The sequence below is a fragment of the Larimichthys crocea genome, chromosome XIII (genome assembly GCF_000972845.2).
Source record: "Larimichthys crocea isolate SSNF chromosome XIII, L_crocea_2.0, whole genome shotgun sequence".
Lineage (NCBI taxonomy): Eukaryota > Metazoa > Chordata > Actinopteri > Sciaenidae > Larimichthys > Larimichthys crocea.
Window position 1 is genome coordinate 44,380,568 of NC_040023.1, and position 21,642 is coordinate 44,402,209.

The 21,642-nt window shown below is 39.7% G+C and overlaps 1 protein-coding gene across 3 annotated transcripts; it reads left to right on the forward strand.

The window, feature by feature from the left end:
* The first annotated feature begins 66 nt into the window (after nucleotides 1-66).
* LOC109140745 (uncharacterized) lies at nucleotides 67-21,642 on the forward strand. 3 transcript variants are annotated; one of them, XR_002042537.2, is made up of 4 exons: nucleotides 67-222; nucleotides 13,818-13,978; nucleotides 14,218-14,288; nucleotides 17,359-21,642. XR_002042537.2 is itself a non-coding variant. In XM_027286273.1 (2 exons), the coding sequence occupies exon 2, from the start codon at nucleotides 3,166-3,168 to the stop codon at nucleotides 4,012-4,014; it is 849 nt and encodes a 282-aa protein (XP_027142074.1). In that variant the 5' UTR covers nucleotides 67-222; nucleotides 3,111-3,165; the 3' UTR covers nucleotides 4,015-4,392. The 3 variants fall into 3 exon arrangements, 1 of the variants encoding a protein (XP_027142074.1); XR_003463505.1 differs by lacking the exons at nucleotides 13,818-13,978; nucleotides 14,218-14,288; nucleotides 17,359-21,642 and adding an exon at nucleotides 7,425-7,526; XM_027286273.1 differs by lacking the exons at nucleotides 13,818-13,978; nucleotides 14,218-14,288; nucleotides 17,359-21,642 and adding an exon at nucleotides 3,111-4,392.

Genomic DNA, 21,642 nt, shown 5'->3' on the forward strand with positions numbered 1-21,642 from the left:
CCTACTCGCAGCCGTCCAATGACGGCCGCTTTGACACAGCCCCTGCGAAGGTTTAACCAATGGGAAGTCGCGTTACATCCTCTACGCTGTTCTTGGCTCGAGCTCGCCTCCCGTGCATGGAAGTGTGAGGAGTGCATGGCGCCCTCAGCTGGCTCGCTTGTTGCTGGGACCTGGACCTGGACCTGCTCCTCCTGATGAATTACATATTTCAGCAGAACTTCGGTGAGTTTAATGGCTTTTATACGGCTCTCTTCCCTCGCTGTGTGTGAATAATGTATGTGGGGGATGTAGTCCAGAAATAGCTGTGACAACAAACATCCCCGCCACGTTAATCTGCACTTCTCAAAAGCTTTTATGAATTTTTCATGATGGCGGCCCCGTTGTGTCTCCAACTTAGTTCCACCTTTTCTCTCAGTCTCCCTCCTCGTGTAACTTACTGCCTCTGTCCTTGAACTGAAGACACGTTTGTTAAAATGACAGGGAACAAGTTACATCATCATGGTGGGAAACAAAGAGCAACATATAACAGACTTCCCTGTCATCAGTGCTGATATGAAATGTAATCAAATCATAACACATTTTTATCTCAGTGATAGAGAGCCATTAAATGAAATGTTTATTCAGCCTAATCTCTTTCACAACACATAGTATTTTATGGTATATTATTTAGAAACAAAGTGTTGTGATTCCTACAGAGGGAGACAGGCCAGGCCTGAAAACACTGCAGAAAACTGCAGCCACACACGCACGCTTTACACTAGGGAGACATGGTGTTAAGCCAAGCTCTGTGTTTGTCTGCCAGGGGACATTTTAGAGTAGAGGCAGTGTGCCTCTCCATATTTTCTGTACTCTTCCACCACTGCATTCCTGACGTAGCATCAGTGACTCAGATACAACAGCACCCAGAAGGAGCTGCTAAAGACAGTCACTTCATGGCCACTGCATTGATGTGTTTGCCTAAAATGAGTGTGAGATAAGATTCACATTTACATACAGCGTGTGTGAAGATTGCTTTCATTTTCACGTCATTTCCTTGATTGATTGACGAGTTATTTGTCTACCCAAAGATATTCAGTTTACTGTCATAGAGGACTAGAGAAACCAGAAAATATTCATATCTGAGAAGCTGAAATGTCTTAAAAAATGACACAAAAAAGTTGGCGACTAATTTGCTCGTAGACAACCCGTTGATTAATCTACTAATCTTCTCGAAGATGCACTGGGTGTGCACCTGTCTGCGTGTCTCTATCTGGATGTTTGCGGCCGTGATAAGAAGAATGCTGATAAGAGCTATACAGAGCGACTGACGCACTTTGATTCATGTGGAATCATTCACAGGAAGCCTCGTTTTAGTCTATAGGAGTAAGAAAAGTTGTTCAGTCTTATGATTTTGAGCAAAGGGATGATAATATGTATTTGCCATTCCAATGAGCAAAGCTGTGACCTCATTCTCACAAAGGGAGTTGTGTTGTGTTTACAACTGAGTCAGTTCAAAGAGTGACATATTAATAGGTCACACCGTGTTGGCTGTGAAGAGACAAAGAAAGTAAATGACAAACATTTCCTTGTGTCAGCATATAAAATGTGTTCGGGAACTGTTTCAGGTCCATTCCAGGGAGTTTCTCTCCGTCTCAATGACATGCTGCCCCCTACACACAAAAATGGACTCAAAGGGGTTTTATCAGCTGCAGCGGGCGCACGTGCTTGTGTGTGCGTATGGTCAGTCAGTGGCTCGTGTCCCTTTGCCCTGAAGTGATGCAAGAATGTGTACAATGAATGAACAAGAGACGTGCTGTCTGAGTAGACCTCATAACCATAAATGGGAAAGACAAGGAAGATAGCAAGTGACCTAACATCCAGTGTCGACGTGGGGGCCGGAGGTACTCAATGAGCAGACAACACACACACACACACACAGACACGCACACACACACACGTATGTACTATTAGACACAGAACACCTCCAGGTGCACAGCTGGTGGCCGTCTGTTTTTCTTTCTATCTCTCGCTTTCACAGCCCTCTGAAATACAACAACACGCGAAAGCAAACAGATTTTCCCGTGAATATTACATCACAAGTCAGTTTCTCTTGAATCTTTTTCTATGATTCTGTCTGTATTATGCATTTTTTTAATAATCATACATACTTAATAAGCTTCTTTTTAGGCAAATTCAGTGTTTTCTTTTCTTCTCCCTAGCCATTGTTCTATGAGCTCTTTGGTTGTTTCAACTGTGCACTGTTCTAACAGGAAGAGGCTGAGAGTAGTGAAGTAAAGCTTTTGTTCAGGTCTTCACCTCGTCCTTATCCTGTCAGATATTTATTAAGGTTATGGTTTAAATAATAATCAAAACTTTAGAAATAACAATCATTCAGTTTTCTTCACAGAAATGATTGATATGCTGAGATTTGAACCTAATATTACTATTACTATTACTACTACAGTACTTTCACCCCTGAAAAATCAAGAAGGCCTCGTGACCCTTAGTCGTGGTTGGGAACCACTACTCTATATTCACATCACTGTTTGAGACACTACTGTTTCTAGATGCTCACATGCACCATTACACTCATAAACAAAGATTAACAGACAGAAATATTTTATATATATTTTATATTATGGAGAATTGAATACTAATACAGTATCTGCAAAAAGAGCTAGAGTAAGATGAATATGGGAAAACAAAAACAACATTCATCTATTAAGGCTCTCCCTTTGCACATCTAGGTCATTTTTTCCAGGGGTAGGGCATCTTTTGTGCCATCTGTGCTCTCACACAAACACAGACCGTTTGCAGACTCCTGGTTTGCTGCGAGGTATGACATCACCCAATGTGACATCACTTCCCTCTGAGGCAAGTCACCGCTCATTCGACTGGAGCGTGAACACATAACCATGCATGGGTGTGTGTGTGTGTGTGTGTTGGTATGTGTGTGTGTGGCCACATGACATCACAGCGTCATCACTGCCCATCTCAGTAGCCAAAGCTGTGCCTGTCGAAGCAGAGATTATGGCAGAAAGTGCCATGCTAGTAGAGCTGCTGCGGCTGTTGTTGTTGTGGTAGCTTTGATTACATTACTTCATTCCTTTTTTAATCCGTGTGTCGTAAAGCGAAAAGAAGAGCAGCTGACAGATTAAGCAAAAGGAAGGACTTGTTTACCCAAGTATGAGGAAAGGCCAGACGACGAGCAGCTCCTCTGAGTCCGAAGAGAGTCAAGGGCCACGGTCAAAGGATTCCAAAGATCACTCATCACCATGTGGACTCTCATCAGATGAAGATTTATCATCTGATTCAGATGTGGAGGCAGAACAGGTGATTAAAAGGAGCAAAAGGTTCAACACCTCTTTCAGATTTGGAGAAAATCATCAGCTCCAGACAAAAGGTGAAGAACTGAACTCTAATGGCGTACCCGTCACAGAACTGGTGGAGGCAGAATTGGATGCAGAACGTGTGCAGCCGGAGAAACGGGACACTTTTTGTGACACAAATCAACCTTCGAGGTCAGGTTTGTTCAGGCCTCAAGCGTTATGGCTGGCGATGAGGAGATGCCTCTCCCTTCGATGGCCTCCTTGTCTGTCTGTCAACAGACAAACTAACAGGAAACTAGTCTACCAAGTGAACCTCGACCATTTGGAGGACACGCATTCGTCCCTCAGCTCGGAAACAACCAATGAGAGCTCTTCAAGTACATCTTCAGACGATAGAGATGTGATGTTGGAGAGACATAAGGAAGAGGAAGTCAAGGAAGTCAAAAACAGAGGGGTCAAAAGTGGTCCACCCCCCTGTCGCTGGGTATCTCATTCCTCTCCCAGACTGCAGAGAGCCAGACAAGCTGCAGACTCGGTGTTAGCTTCAATGATCCTGGAGAAGGAAACGTTCCTGAGGATTGAGCTGATAGATTCAGGTGATGAGAGGGAAGATTTACGCTACCGGGCAGAGTGGAAGCTGTCAGAGAGAACTACGGAACTGGCAGAGGGAGTGTGGCTCTCTCGAAGCCAAAAATTGATGGATTGACCAATCAAGCTGGAGGTTTGGTTGCCTTTTGATGGGGAGAGTCTTCATATTATTCACCCATCAAGTTAGCTGGGTTATCACAACCATCAGTACATTTGTTATTATATTTATCTCATCTTAGTTTGTGTGACCGCTGATTAGAAGTGGCCTAGATTTCAATGAATAATCAGTTAGATTAGTTTTGCATGACGGCTGTGTAAACCCTGTGCACTGATACAAATGCAGTGACTGTAGCTAACTAATTAGAAAGGCTATTTTAGAAACGCAGCACAGTCACAGTTAATGTTTGTTTTTTTTCCGCCTTTCTGGGTCTTTCCGAGAACGTTTTATACATGGCTGGTTCCATGTGTGGGAGTTTGGAAGGAAGACCTAATAGAGTATGTCATGCATTTCTGAATAAAATACTTTTTTAGTGGTGTGGCGTTCATTTTTAATAGAAACTAATGGATAATAAATACAGGTAATCTGAATGTAGTGATGCTGGAAAGGGCCAACCTTATTGCAAGTTCACACTCAGATTTCCCACAAATCAATGTGAAGACAATTTGGAGCTTTTGCTTTTTGATTTCATAATTTTTTTTATAATTTTACAGCAGAATAGCATTTATAATCATTGTGCATCAGAACAATCCAATAAAAATGTGGGTTTTATACATGTAGATACCAAAGAAGCACAGATTGCTTTACGCCCAAATTAAAATTTCATTAATTCTGTGATTTGTGTTTTTAAAGTCTCACAGCATGTTAAATGTCTTTGGGGTTGTGTGAGTGAGAGCATGATGGGAATTATTTAAATGTCATTAATGTCTGCCAGACTAACGACATTTCCAAATAGCTTTTAACAGTCTGAAGAGAATTATGAGTGTTTTTCCTTTTAATCTCAGCTCAAATCTAACAGCCTCTCATTATGACATGAAACAAAGGAAGTGAATATAATGCGGTTTCCTCTTATTCTCACAGTCATCGAGGCACTGTTTGAAGCCATCACATGCAATTTGACAATGTGTGGCTGCATAATTATGATTTTACATGAAAAAAAAAATGCTGTTGTTATTGCACAAACAGGAGCATCCCTCTGTGCCTCTGTGCCTAGCTGTAACCTATTTTAGCATATTTTAGCAACCTATTTTATTCTAGCATCTTAAGCAGCAGTACTGCGTCTGACTATGGTACTATAGAGTGTAAAGACCTCACTCCAACAAGTGTATTGTTTTCTTTAGCTTTTTTATACACTCATATACAGTAGTACTCTCACCGTCATTCTTTTTTGCATTTTATAGCTTACCTGTAATGTTTGCACTTCTTTAAAGTCACATCCTGTTCCTGTACACACATTCATAACCAGCATCATACAAATTACATCTTGTAACTAAACACACAGAACAAATTGTTCTATCACTGGAACATATTTAGTTTTTCTCAGCCTTGTGACTGGTTATTGTGACAGCAGGAAAATGGAGCATATTTGCATTGAGGAGCTGGCATGTGAGTGCTGAGGAAATGGGAAGGTGAGAGAGGAGGGAGATGGAGGAGAATGACAAATAATCAGGAGTTTAAACACGATGGCATATGAAGGCAGTAAACTGGAATTATCAACCACTAATAACAAGAGCATTTTTATCTCAGCCAATAATAAATCATCTTGCACTACTACTCCAGACACCATCAACATGTTTGTGGGGAGAGAGAGACGGGTACATGGGTCGGACGCTCTTACCAACTGAGCTAAACGACACCCCGGAGCCACATGTATGTAGCAAACACGCTTGTTTATACTGTATAGGAGTAGGGGATGAAAAAGCACCTGGTGTGGTGTGTGCATATGTGAAAAGGTTAAGGAAGACGAAAGAAATTAGTCTCATCTGTAAATGTGGATTTTAATCCCCAAAGCCACAAAACTTGCAACCCATCACCACTAATGACTGCCTCATTAGGCAAATGATACATGTAGCACAGTCTCTCAGTGATAACTCCATTCCTCTTGGGTAAAGTACGATTAAATGCTGGATGTATGACTCCTCATCTCGGACTTATACTGTGCTGAAACGAGAAGAAACCTACATGACCAATAGGTAACCACACTATGGCTACTGTATGTTAATTAATTCAGGCAATTATTAGTTACTTTATAGGTCCAGTATGTAAAATTTAGGTGGCTCTATTCACACAATATGGCAGGAGTGCATCAGTGTATATTAGGGATGTGTATCAGTTGACTTCTAAATGTTGCTGTCCTTACTAATAGACACCACCAAATACAGTTCTATCATTTGGTTCCTGCATTGTGCTCTGGGATTCTACCAGCTGATTTCACTCTTTAACTTTCTAACCTCACACAGCAGATCTGTTTGTAATGACACTATCGACAGGAAAGAGAAATGGTAACAGGAGTTCAAAAGAAAATGTAAGTAAGGATGACATTAAGCATTGAGAAACTATCACGGCACGGACTAACTAACGTTTTTCATGTTTCACGTCCAGCATAATTTCTTCTTCACGCTATAGGGAATAGAGGGTGAAACAAGGGGGCTGTAATCTGCAACTACACTGCTAGATGACATTAAATCCTACACATGGTTCCTTTAAATATTTGCCAGGCCCATTGTTACTAGGTAAGACATTTTAAGATATATACAGTTGAACAGAGTTTATTGCTCCCTGTAGAGAAATCCTTCCAAATTTAATCCGTTGCCATTTTAGTTTCATTATGAAACTCCAACGTGTTGTCCAGCTCCTGAAAGCACTAAAGATTTAACACCTTTAAAATGATCTAATCTTCTTAGTGTAAGAAATTGTGTTGGACAGCATCCGAGATTAAATAATAAAATTAGATTTGAAGTTTTTTTCGTTTCAAACCTTTTTTATTATTATTTCCAGAATGAATATACAAGTAACAATGATACATTGAAGAAGTATATCACAACAGTAACAAAACATCCCAAAGTTTGGGCTAGTGTAGTTTCAGATGGTAACAGAAAATTGTTATCTTACAAAATTTACATAGAATAAAAAAGATTTCCAGAAAGCTTGAGGTGTTGCTGGAGTAAAACAGTGCATGATTTAAGTTTTTTTTAAAGTTTTATTTCTTTTTGGTTTGGCAGAGCAGCAAAGTCATGAAACATTCAGGTTTCTTCATATGAAATCAGTGATATCAGTTAGGATAACATCTGCAATCTGTTGTGGCACTGTATGCTGTATGAATCAAGTGAAATCAATATGCAATATATATCTGATGATCTCAAGTTAATAACCAGTGGTTAGTTTAAATTGTTAGGACACCGGTCCGTAAGCAGAAAGGTGTTTTTAGTGTCAAAGTCTTTTCCTTTGTGTTCACTCCCCAACAGTTCCCCAACAGTTTTACTTCTGTACATAAAGTTTTTCACGACTTTGTCTTTGGCTGTCTATTCCAGAAACTCTCAACAACCTGACCCCCTCTGGCAGGAAACTGAAGATTGTAATGACAACATTATAGGCTGGCAATCGTCAAGACTAGCAAGAGTACAAGAGGCAAGTGTTTCTCATCTGTCTTCAAGAGAGGGACACAGTATGGAACGGCGAGTTCCTCTTTTGCAGTTCATCCTCTCAGTTATGGAAGTGTGCTGGAAGGAACCGTCCCCACTGATAGTTACATAACAGGGCAAGGGGCTGCAATTCCCAGCAGAGGACGCGTGTTCCCGTCACTAAAGGACAAATGTGACTTCATGGAAATTTGAGATCTTAGGAGGCTAGCCAGACAGTAATTGCTTTATCTCCTTAGCATTTTAGTTATATTCTATTAGATTTAAAGCTTTCTAGAAAAGTTATTACCCCCAAATGTAAACCCACTGCTGCTTTTCAAACGCATTTAGACATAACACTTCATACCCTCTCGTCAATTATCTAATGACCACAGTCTTTACATAATCTCAAAAGCAAAGACCGTCAGCAGCCCTACACACTTAGAATATTATATAATATTTGTCCAGGTCTTTCACTGAAATCTAAACATCTTGAGGAAAATGGGAACTGCGCCACGATGAAGACACAATTGTGACTTAGCAGCTGGTGCTGTCACCTCACAGCTACCAGGTCCCAATGTCATTTCCCAAGTTTATGTGGGTTTCCTCCCAGGCATGCAGGCCAGATGGAGTGGAGACGCTAATATATTGTATATTACATGACTCAAAGTGTATTTGTGTAAGGCCTGTGATGGATCAGTTATCGCTTGGGATTTTCCCCCTTTCTTTTTGTTAGGCTCTCAAATGTATCACACTTTCTGCCTCCACATCTGAATCTAATGATGGACCTGAATGAGATCAATCTTGTGGTTAAAAAAAGAGTACTGCCAATCGCCAAGTGATTTTCTCACACAGTTGTAATAAAGATTTCCTTCCAGTTGCCATTATTAGATTCATTTCCACATCCCTACTGTATTTTTAGACAATGTTAACATCCTGCAAGAAACAAAACATATTAATTTAGTACTTCTCAGGAGAATGAAGACATTTTTGAATTAGGAAGCTGCTCACGTCTATAAAGATGTAGGCTATATTTCAATAAATGCACATTTTCACTGATATAAGCCCAGGTACTCTATGCAGGTGTGTATTCTGCAGGATAATTTAAATCGATGTAAGAATAAAGTGGGTATATAATTCCTTATGCACATCTGTGTATGCATTTTTAACCAATGCAAAGTGTTTGATTTGTGCTGGTAAATGGAGGTTAATCCCCTTCATCCCAGCTCACTTTGCTGCCTTTATGTATTATAGATGGATCTTATCATTTGCATGTGAATGTGTAATACAAAGCATGCATGGGCCTCAGTAAAATAATACTGATAGTGGCACAGTGGGGCAAAGGGGACAGTTGGCAGGTTGAACACTTGACTCAGGGTGATGAATTTGAGTTGGAAGTCGATGCTGTGTGTGTGTATGTGTTTACGTGTGCAGTGTGTGGGAGGACAAAGAAGAGTGTGATGGATGATTCCAGCGGGGCATTTGTCTTGACGGCCAAGATTAGTCAGCCCTGGAAACACACACGTGCACACTCCCACCGACAGGCTTTACAGATAGCCAAAAGCAGTCAGGTGACGTCACTGGTGGCTGGTTTGGGATTCTTGGGATGAGATGTGTTCGTCCTTGTGCGTTCGGAGTCTGCTGCATGCTGACTCTACAGTGTGTGTGAGTGTGAGTGTGTGCGCAGATGACAACAGGAGGGAATATGGAGGGCTCTCATGATAGTAATCTATCACAGAGTCAACCAGCCCTGTGCTGTAGCATAATGCCACCTTGGTATTCACACACGCACACATGCACACACACACACACACACACACACACACACACACACACACACACACACACACACACACACACAGTGTAACACCATTTAGACAAGCACAGTTGTGTCTGACAGTGGTACTCTGGGTATTTTTCTGTTTTCCATGTAATACTCAGAAGATGCACAGTGTTAGGTGGTTAACATTACCAAGCTGCAGTCCTCACCCGAACCTCACTCACACAGCTGGGAGTTATGTGTCTCAGAGCAATACCGGACATTGCCGCTGAGAGGGATGGGCCTTTTCACTAATAATTCCCATGAATAATCTCCATATTTCACCCTCATTTATAAAATCCAGAAAGCCTCAAGCAACTGATTTTACTGCGTTAATTAATAAAACCTTGTTAGATAGATAGAGTTGTAATATTTCATGACCGAGATGACAAAGACATTTTTAATTTTCACCAAATAACAGGGTGACAGGGTTAAAAGAAGTTTGTTTAAAACCTGTCCAGAACCACAATATAACTTTGTCCTTAAATCTAAAATTCTCTCACACTTTTATATTACTGTGTGGATGGATAATAAATGCTTTGTAAAGCATGCATAAATATTACTAATAATACTAATTACTAATAAACATTATTAATTGTCATTTAATTCTTTGTCAACAGTAACTTAAGTTTAATTATCCATTTACCATATACGAATTATGTATTTCTTTTTTCCTTCACTGCAAACCAGCTGATAAATAAGATTAACTTGGTTTTTGAACTTATTTTACTATTTTGCAGCCTTCATGGATGAGTGCTCTTCTCAAGAGCTTCACACTGTTGGAGGTTAAGTCAGTGTACTTGTGTTCATGTCATGGAATCAGTTGAAAGTTGAACATTTAATCTAGTATTAAAATGTTTACTTCAGGGTCTATACTCTGATCAATGGAGGGCAGGATGTCCTTGCTGTCTGCAGCGAGGCCTTCACATTATTGTCCTTGCATATGTATTTATAACATGAACACAGAAGAACCAGCAGCTTGTTCTTTCTGCTGTGACACTGCAGCGATCAGCCGAGGTGCCGGTCGGATGGATGGGTGATGGGATGATGGAAGTCCATGGCTGTGGAGTAGAGTTTAGGGGTGAGGAGGCGAGAATGGAGGGTAGGTGGGGAAGTTATTAGAAAAGGGGAGAAGGATAGGGGTGAAGAGGGGAGAAAGGAGAAAGGCAGTAAGGATAAAGGCATTGGAAGGACAGAAGGAGGGGAGGATAGTGGTTAAGGAAAGGGGGAGGAAATGGGAGAAGCTGGTGAGAGGAAGAAGGAAGGATGCTACTCCTTATGAGAAGAGGAGATGAAACAGGACTTTTCCAGGACGACCTGTTTCACCTCCTCAGCCCAGGAGCTTTTTACCTCCTTGGTCAGGCGCTGCTGCTCATGCAGAGACGAACCTTTTCCTCTCTCTCCTTCACTTGCTCGCTCACCTTTTTTTCTTGTTGGGAGGTGCTCGCTCTCTCTAGGGCCTTCTCCAGTCTAGTCTGCTCTGTTGCCCAACTGCATCGATTTGCAGCCATCTCCTTCCTCAGGGCAGCGTTGTGTACAGACAGCTCCTTGTTTATTTTTTTATACTCCCTTTGGGAGTTTTTAAGGGAGTCCAGCTTTTTTTTTAACAGCTTCCTGATCCTGCATCATTTTAGCAATGATGTCCTGCTTTGGGTCATGTTTGACAGAGACTTTTTTCTGCCATTTTTTATGTGGCTGATAAACACAAACAGTTCCATCTTAACTTTGAATACACACATAAAAAGAGTCCAATCCAAATTCTGTGTACTGTACACCACATATCCTTTATAACAGGGCTGAAAGCTAACTTTTACAAGTGGTTGCCAGGCTGTGAACCAGGCATCAGCTTTAAGTCATTGAAACAACAACCATTTTGAGTAATTCCGATATTCTGCGGTTATATGCCAACTTTATAATGAAAATCTGAAATAAAAGTTTTATAAAAAATGTTGTGTTACTTTGTAGTTTGGCTGAAGTTTAGAGTATCGTTTCAGTTTTAGTTTTCTCACTTTGACTATAAAACCAGCCCTGGTTTACTTACAGTATTATGTATTAGACATCAATTATAACATGCATCCTGCCAATACGTAACTATGTCCAAGATGCAGTACGAAGTGATTTGTTGTTGATTTTGTACATCTCAGACCTCTGGCCTCTTTTTTAATGTCTATTGAAATGGACTGTATTTACTGTCCATGTGTAATCCAGCTTTTAATTCACAGAATGACAAGGTTCATGGATCCTTTACATAGATGGTGATCTTCTGTCTACCTCCAGCTTTTGCTGCAGAGGAATGTTTATCTTTGCTCTTTTAGTAATATTGTAGTATTATCAAGGGAAACTAACTGTTATATAATCAAAACAGTGAGCATGGTCAATTTAATGGTCAAAACCTCCCTGTAATCTTATTTTATGTGTCAGTGTGAGCTGAGCCTTGATGATCAATCCTGGTTAGTAGCTCAGAGAAGGCATTTTTAGGAGTCTGAATACTGTTTACATTGATGCACTTGGGTGATCATTTACAGGTTCCTATCAGACAGTGGTCATGGTTTTCTTAGAAATGCCTCAAGAGGGTTTCACAAGAAGCAGTAGTGGAAAAATCAGCCCTGTTACACAGTGACATTACACATTTTGGAAGGGAAATACAAGACGTCACTGAACCTTTGCACGAATGTTCCAAAATCTTGGAAACATAATCAGCAGCTTGTTTTAAAGTTCGACTAATCTCTATTTAATTGGATTGGATAGAACAGTAATAACAGGAATACTAAAGTTTTTGCAGTGAGAACTAGTCTGGCAGTGAGTTAGGTCATTTTAATGAATCCTTTGGTGTGGGTCTTCATCTCTTTAAGATATAAGCTCAGTTTTCCTCACAGAAACTACATTCAACCATTCCATGAAATACTGTAACTGTAACTGCAATCTAGTCAGATTGAAAAGAAAAGATGTCAGATTACAAATCATTTGTAAGTACATGATTTAACATTTTACAGACACGTACACTTATTATGGTTATGTCCATTTTAGCTCCAGCATAGTTCACAAGCGTTAAGATAAAGAGGTCAATAGAGAAGGTCATTTGTAAAGTAAATGATTACAGAGTATACACAAGCACACATGAGTTGAACACACATTGTTGCAGCAGCTGCAGATCTCGGGTCAGTGCTCCCTCCCTGATGCTCATTGCAGTAAGTGTTTGAGAAAATCACTTTGTGCTGTGATTAGTGAGGTGAGTTAAATGTAACTTTGAGAACCTTTAACCTGTTTTAACTTTTTGAATAAGCTTTTTTTTATTAGGCCTGTGGTTAATTTTTAACTCCCACATAGAAACTCCTTGGATACAGCATGCAACAATTCAAAGTATTGTAGCAGCCATTGTTATATTCATAAACATTTACACCAGCCTCATGTAACTTAAGCATTTGCATGAGCACCCATAGAATTCCCCTTAAGAATAGACAAATCATGTTTTGTAAAGTAGCTGTCTTGGCACAGAAACAAACTTGCTATCTAATAAAATATCTAATAAAACAAACACATAAAATATGAACTAACTGCTGTGCTGTGCACAAGAACACAGTGTTCTTCTGAAGACAGAGAAAAGACAACAAACAAATATTGGTTTTAAGTTTTTTGCAGGTTTTTCAGTCACCTGTTTCAAGTGTTTATGGTTTAAAGCCCACTCATGTACCTCGTAGTAACTCTTTATCAGTTCGAGAAATAATTCAAATATTATTTTTCAAATCAAAGCTACGCTGGCTCACTCTATTTGTTTAATGTTAGCAGAACAGAGCCCATGAAAGATATGAAAAAATGAGGCTCTGTATCTTATCAAATGTCCCCTAAATATAGCCCGCCTTCTTAAAATGCAAACGAAGACCTCAGTTGTCTGCTTATCTGCTGCTTCGAGAGTTTTCAGTTTGTCTTTATTGCCTCAGGGCTAACTGCTCGTAGAGGAGGCTACAGTCGGTTATGTGTGTGAGAGTCAGACGTGGTTAACCCTGCCTGTTCCGAACAAGATGCCCATACATGTCTATTGCTTCTCAAGCACAGCATTTACATCACACTTGTCCATGCGTTTTCTTCATGCTCATGCTTGTGTGTGTGTGTGTGTGTGTCTCCAGCCTCACTGAATTCAGCTGGAGCTTGTTTGGACACATTCACATCTGGCCGACTGTAACTACTCCGCATGCCTCAGTGATCAGTTCAGAGTATGTTACATGCACTGCAGTGACATGCACTGAGGATTCTGGCATCCAAGCTGAACACTTTCAGTAGCAGCCATAAATATGACATAACAATGAAATACATTATTTTAGTGAGATGAAAGAGCGAATGAAATAATGTTCACTGTCTATGTTTATGTAATGAGAATTCTTCTGTTTGCAACATGTTTAATCTGATTACATAAGGAGAAACAACACTGTTACTTATTATATATATTTTTTTTATTTTGGAACTGTGTCATGTGTTGTCTTTCTTATTAGGATTGATAGAACATGTGGATGTCCTTCAGTGAAAAGAGGAAAAAGACCAGATGGGGCCAAATGACCTGGCAGATCTGCCTCATTTCATGGGCTGCCTTCTACAAGAATATGGCCAATAGAGGTGCAGCCTTCAGAGAACAGGACAGGACAGGACCAGACAAGTAGGTTCACTCTGTACTGTATATCCCAAATGAGGCTGCTTACATAAGATTTACAATAGCGCCTCCGGCCAACTACCTGAAGGTCTATGATACAAAATGGGCTATGATGCTTCACTTCAACACCAGTGCTCCGGGTTAATGATAAACATTAACACTGAAATCTATTCCGGGGTTCCATTATTTGTACATTGCACCTTTTTCTTTGGTCCATTTCATGTGATGTTTTTACTATTTTACAGAAACCGATGACAAGCTCAAAAAGAAACACCTTGTAAATCCACTGTCGTCACATTTTTCTCAACTGGACAAGGTAAGTAGAACTACCCAACACACCTTTCCAAAAATGTAGTGATGCACAATGAATTTGTTGATTACAGCATTAAGGGTTGAGATCCAGACGAGCAGGAAAGCCAAAACAGAAAATGCTCATGTTTGGTCCTGACTTTATTTGATTCAAATTTTGATATTAAAACTTCAGAAACAGGAATGACAATATACTTATTGACAATATTTTGTCTATGCCCGTTTAGCCCCAAATAATAATGCTTAGTGTTAAGTGACTCTTCTGGTTCTCATCCTTCACATTATGTATATGTGCATACATATGTGCACGCTTTGGCAGACAAACAGGATACTCAGCAGAAGAACCAACAACATTTATAAGACAAGACAATATAAAACAATGAAAGATTTTAAGATTTGAAGTTACACATAATGATAAATTACATAAAACAATGATATAAAATAGGTAGAAAACACACACTGTGAGTGACCCATACACATTCACACACCACATTTTAATAAAAAATATGAAGAAAAAAAAAGTGTTTTAAGAAGTGATTTAAAAGAATTCACTGATTCTGTGAGCCTTGTGTCCTCGGGCATATGTAACAATTTTAAACACTGTTTTTTAAATGCGTCAGTAGATACTTACTAGTTGCCATGTTTAGAGACATACCATGTATATACTAACCATGTACAACACTGTAAAAAGTCACTGCAGTCTTTGCCGACCTGACATGAATGCTGCAGCTTTATCTCTGTGTCAAAGAAGGAAGTGTTCCTGTGACTGTCAATGCTACGAGATCCTGTGCTTTGGTCAAAATGACCCATTTGCAGTCATTTTAGTGAAGAGACTGGATGTTTTATTATCTATATGCTGCATTTTTGTCCTGGCCAACATGTTACAGAGAGACCTGTTCTAATTCACAAGGCTGGAATCATGAAAAAACTGATTCATACTCAACTCAATTGTGCTGATTGTCAAGGTGACAAAAGGGCAAAGCGATGGGATTATCAACGACACCTACCACTGTATGCATAAACTTGGTTTGAAGCCTGGAATATTGCATTGAAGGATGAAACTTCATAAATACTAAAGATGTCATGATTCTGTTTAGCATAGCACAGTTGTCACTAATTCAATTGTAGCAGTTGCAGCACACCCCTTCCATTATCAGTGTATGTGAGTGATAAATATCGTGGGAATATCATTTGCACATGTGCACATACCTCCACACACACACACACACACACTCAGCACAAACACTTTTGCTGATACGGTTTATTATTAGGAGACATGTTCCCTTGCCCAGGTGTGCGGTTGAAAATGTCTCAGTGTACGTTCACTATCTACGTGCCACAAGAATAAATGGGGCTGTCACCACACCAAGTCAGATACTGTCAGCTAAGCAAGGCTGCGGAACGCTGGAGGAAGGCAAACCAATCCATATTTTGTGTTGTTCCCTGTGTAGTTTTTGTCCATTTTACAACACTTTACAAATCTACACGTGTACAGTAATTGGACAGCTCTGCTGAATCTTTTAGAAAAGCAGCAGTGTGGTTGTAACAGGAGGTAAGAATGAGCTCTGTGAACTACAAAGATAGATTTACACATGCAGGCTGAAGTAAGACGCACTTTATACTGACATCAAAAAAACGCATGCGACAGCTTTCATGGTGCTGGGAAAGTGAAATCTCCAAGTGATAGCCGAGTGCTTTTATCTCTAAAGGCAACCGTGGTCCAGGCCTGAAGGCTCTTGGGGAAATCAGTCTACTGTGTGTGTGTGTGTGTGTGTGTGTGTGTGTGTCATAAAGTCATTGTAATAAGTTTTTCTTTCCGTTATCTCTCCCACTCCTCCTCTCTGCCTCTCTCTCTCTTCAATCAGACTAATCGTTTTCCTTGTTAATTGCTTCTTTACCCCGCAGAGCTGTCATGTCTCAGACAGACAGACTGTGAGGAGAATACTTCAGAGATCTGATGTGTTCTGTGCTGCATCTGTACCAATCTACCAACGTGCATCCTGATATATTGTTATTATATTGTCTTATTTAACAGTAACGGATCTAAAACAATGGCTCATATGTACGCTCCGAGTTTCAGATTTGTACTTTAGGTTTTTAAAAAGCACACAAACAAGTTTTTGGTTAGGAGCAGTACTCAAATGTAAATTGCAAAAAAAGTGATGTTACGTTACAGTACATACTACTGTTACATAACTGTTACGTATCACTCATGTACATTTAGTCCACATGTGTTTACCCTGGATAGATTAGCCACTGTCCCTGGCACACTGACAACTTTCTTGTCATCGATGTCTTATGTAACAAAATCTGGCGTCCAGCCACAGTCGTAGATAAATGTTAAATCCTGCTAAATGGTGTATGTTAATGAGTTTGCATGTTCATTTCTATCTACTGATTATACAGTACATGAGACTGTCCATTATGTAGCGTGCATATGTAGCAATAGATAACTGTTGTTAAATATTAGAAATTGACATGATTCTTGATGTTCAGGCAACTCACAAGCAATTTTTTTTTAAAAGGGGCCTTTTATTTTAAGATAATGCATCGTTCTCTGTGTCAGTGGGTGTTTTGTATCATATCTTCATCTCCAGACAGAAATCCCTTTATCAATAAACCTGTTTTGAAAAGCAGTTTAAACAGAAATCCATGGAAGCACATTAGCTAAAGACAAGATATCATAAGTGAAGTGTGGATTATTACTACAGTTTGAATCGTGGAACAAACTTGTCAAATAGCATCTTGTCTGAAATCTAGACACTGCTGTTCACTGCCATTTTAGAGGCAGCCATCTTATATCTCTCATTCAAGTAGTCATAGGCCTTGACAGTTCTGACATTCTTTGTCAATCTTGTGTGAATCTTTTTCTAATGTACTTGCAAAATCAAGAAAGTTTTGATTCGAACCTGACAGTTTTAGTCATTTAGCTGTTGGTTCAGCATGTGAGCAGATAACAGGTCACTGTGCTGCCCAAGGACTCTGTCGCATCACATTAGTCATCGGAATTAAACCTGAGACCTCTCAATCACAGGTATCAACCCAAACTATCACTAAATCGTCACTTTCTTTTGCAGTGGCCGGATCAGGAAACACATCTGCTTAAGCGCTGCCTTCACACTGGGCAAGGTGCAAATCCAGGATGTGAACCTCTGCCCTGCAGCCGAACAAAACATCACTGTCATATCTCACCCGTTTTATCTATCACTCGTCTCTTGCCTTTTTATTTCTCACATGCCCTAAGTACTAGTACAAGCCTGCTGCCAGTCTTGGCTTTGTTGTCTTCGCCCTTCCTCATAGATCTTTAGAGTGCAGAATCAATTTAGGATAAGAGTTCTCTAGCGCTGGCTGATGGGCATGGGGAAGATGGTCAGACAAGTATAGTTCAAAGCCGACAAGCTGTGTCTGGATACGCATTAGAGCTCATTCATTGCTTTCTATGTCACCTTGCCCTAGGATAGAGGGAGAAAAAGAGAGGGAAATATTCATTACTGGATGAGCATCAAGAAGAAATGGAGCAGGAAATAGGAATGGGTGATAGAGGCAGTACATAGCCTGCACACTCCTGTAAGATATATTTGTTTTATTTGTGACTAACAAGCATTTATGTCATTTTGTTATGCTTACAGGCCTTCTTTTGATGTTTTTAAACCAGGGAACTGTATCAGTTCACTGATTAGCTACCATACAGCTTTTGCTGTTATGTGTTGGTCAAAACAACAACAATCATATTTTGATTGTGAGCTCTGCATGACAGAACAGTGAAATTAGTCTGAGGGCATGGATGTGTGCAAAACAGTTGGTGCAGGAAGCTTTGTGACGCAGACTTGTGTTCTCGCCAGACAACTTATCACAACCCCCGTAACGGAAACGTATTGTTCTGATGACTGACTGCAGAACATGCTGGATATCTTTTTGTGGAGCAGTTTGTATGAAACTGGAAGGTACAGCACGGCTTAATATGAATGCTTCGTCCATTTTAGACTCTGGTTCTTTCCATTTCCTAAAGGTCAGCACTGTCGAGGCGCTGTTTGCACTGTTTACAATTCATCAGCAGCAGATTTGCATGTCAAAGGTCACTAAATCTTAACTGTATGCAAAAACTTGCTTCAACACGAAAATCCATCGAAATGAATTCATTTCAGTTACAAATGCTGATATGACCAAACTGTGTTTTTCAGCATTGGCACTGATATAATATAGAGACATAAAGGCTCTGCTTGTCTCTCGGTTTCCTGAGGAAGTGCTTCAAAGCAGGTATTACTGCAGCTGTATCAAAAATGTAATACATGGAAAAGGATTCTGCAGGATTACTTATAATCTAAATGAAATGTTTAAGGAATAGGACTGCTTCACATTGTTAACCTAGCACTGCACAGTAATAAAACATAAAGAACTGACAGTTATAATAATGAGCTAGAAAATATTGGATAGATACTTAAAGTGAACTTATACGTACTGCTGCCAATCTTCATGAAACACAAGTTAATAACAGTTTTAATTAACTAAATATTATCTGTGTACTCAAAGAGTAGATTGTCAAATGTCCAGGTCAGTTGTAGTAGTGTTAATGACTAAATGAATGAGGGAAAAAAGCCTAATAGTTCTGATCATGCACTCAAAGCAGATGAATTATGTGACTGGATAGATAAATGATTTGCCAATAAAACAGAAAATTTTTATTGACATATTTCTTATGTGTAGATGTTGCAGATGTACACGTGACAACTTGGTCACCTTGTATTTGGAAACAGGGACAGTGGCTGTGCTGTGCTGAGCTGTCCTGAGCTGTGCTGTGCTGTGCTGTGCTGTGCTGTGCTGTGCTGTGCTGTGCTGTGCCTGTCCAATGTGTTGTGTTGGCTCAGGTCCATATTGGCATACCTCCTGGTGGCTGTGACAGCTGCCAGCACTGCTGCCCATAGGGGTACGTGATATGTGATGTGGACTTCAACAAAGCATAAGGCCACATATCAATCTTCTCATATTGTGATAAAGTCCCAGAGCACATCTCCCCTACGGAACACTTTTGTTTGGCATATCACAGCTACAAATTATACTGGAAAGGCTATGCTAATTCACTGGCAATTAAAAACAAATGAAAGAAATGTGATGCAGTAGATTTGATTTTCAGACTGATGGCTGTATAACTAAACATGTTTAGATGAAATGAGTTATAGAAGGCCTGCAATGAACTGGTTAAGTGTGTTTATTTGCCTTTCCTGAATGCATGCTGGGATAGATCCTGATCAGGAATAAGAATGTATAAAAAATTGACGGATAAATGGATCACAGAATATTAAAAGATTGAGTGTGTGACAATCTTGTATCAATCTGTGAAATAATGAACTATTCATACGTCTGTCTAAGGCTTTATAATATATTGTCAAAATATTGGAGAACATGTTGAAAGCATATTCCCTGCCTGGGATCCTTCTCAGGCTTGTTTATTCCTAAATAGATTGGGTACAAAGGCAGGAAACATTCTTGATAGGTCAACCCATCACAGAGCTAACACAGAAACACAACTCATTGTACATTTACACTATAAATAACTTCAACCAGTCACAGACACTTTTTTCTAATGTCTAATATTTAGTACACAACATGGAGCAAGGCGACTGTGGAAATGTGGCAAAAAGGTTTGTAATTTGTCCCAACTGATGAGAATATCATGAATAGTGTTTCTACCAAATTATAAGTGACGACGATCACATTTCTTATTTTTTTCTAAACTTTTACCTGAAAAGAATATTTCAATTAGCATATCAACAATGTTGTCCCAGAATAGCTGTATCCATCATATGAATATTAAGTAAACGTGAGTCTATCGTTTGTTTTTTCCTGTTTAATTTCAAGTGATTGTGTATAATTAGCCCATGCCACCAAATCTTTGTACTCTTTGGAAATTGGAAATTACTATGGCCCTAATATTTAAATCATGCATGTGATTATATAATAGGGAAAGTAAATACAAATTCTATTCGGTTACACAGTTACAATGTGTTTGTAGCCTGCAATGTGACTGCAATTTAGGTTGCGTTGTTGCTTTTCCCTCATTGTGTCTGACAGCAGAACAGAAGCGGGCCATATGTGGGTCAAAAGGTGACCAACAGTAGTCAAAAATCTTTCCCAACATCCTTTGCGTGTGTAAGGCAGCTGTCAGAACCACTGGGCCTCTCCACAAGCATCCACACCTTCACTATGTAAAAGTTTTCTGTTTAAAATGTGAGTAATTGTAGCGGAGTGGCTGCATCTGCCCCTCATCCCTCAGAATAAGCACCAAGCAGAAGCACTTTCTGACACATATGGAGTAAGCTTCACTTCGGATCCGAGTTCACTGAGTCAGGAGGATATTTCTAGGTCAGTGAAACAGACAAGGAGTAGTATACATTTCATATGTACTGTAGATTTCACCCCTCTCTCAGAGAGAGCGAGGATGTGTTATGCTTTATTTAGCTAGGTTATCTGTCAGCTCATTGGAGCAATCCTTGTGTTTCATCATGTTTCATCTCTTATTCATGACCAAAACCAACATGCCAGTGTTTAATCTTTAATTCTGTAAATAAGGAATTCAGAATGAAGTCTATTTTTAACAGAGGAAACATGTATGACGATGGATTTCCCGTGGGGAGAGTATTCTTTCCCCATAAATATAAAACAAATAAGACTAATTTATTGTATTTAATGACAGGAGACATGCAATTATTCTTCTCAACATGTCACATTGACGATAAGAGCTCTTTTTAAAAAAAATGTTTTAATATTTCAGAATGCAGAACTTTTTCTTACAGCTGCATCAACACATTATACATTCAAACCCTGCAGATGGAAGTACATTTTATAGTGAATATGTATAAGATGCTCACGCAGAGACTGGTTCAGAAATCAGAAGCATGTGGATTACTTGTTTTTATCTAGAGCCAAACCACTGGACACATCAGCCTGTCATCACTGACTTCTGTCAGTACCACACTAACCATAATTAATCCATGCAGAGGCATGATTATTCTGATTACCAGACCTGTGTTATATATGGAAACATGAGAGAGAAGGAGGGAGAGGAGCAGAGCTGTCGTGTGAACAGGTTTTACTGAGCTACACTGCCCTCATCAGGAATCCACAGCAAAGAGAGGTTTGGTCTTCAGTCTGCGAGCAGTGTTCAAAGTATGTCATCTGATCCTTAGAGCTTGTCAGACCACTTTGTGTGAGGTGGTTTGTTCAGGACAACAGACTTGTCATGTGTTTAGAAGGGGTAGCAGGAAGTGTTTCTTAATACTGTGCTTAAACATGTGGCCTATTCCAGTTTTGTCCAGTTGCTAACACACTGAGATGACATGGATAGCACAAATATTTAAACTGAC

What these genes read in the sequence shown, in the direction of transcription:
- LOC109140745 (XM_027286273.1), top strand. Translation starts at nt 3,166, where the DNA reads ATGAGGAAAGGCCAGACGACGAGCAGCTCCTCTGAGTCCGAAGAGAGT.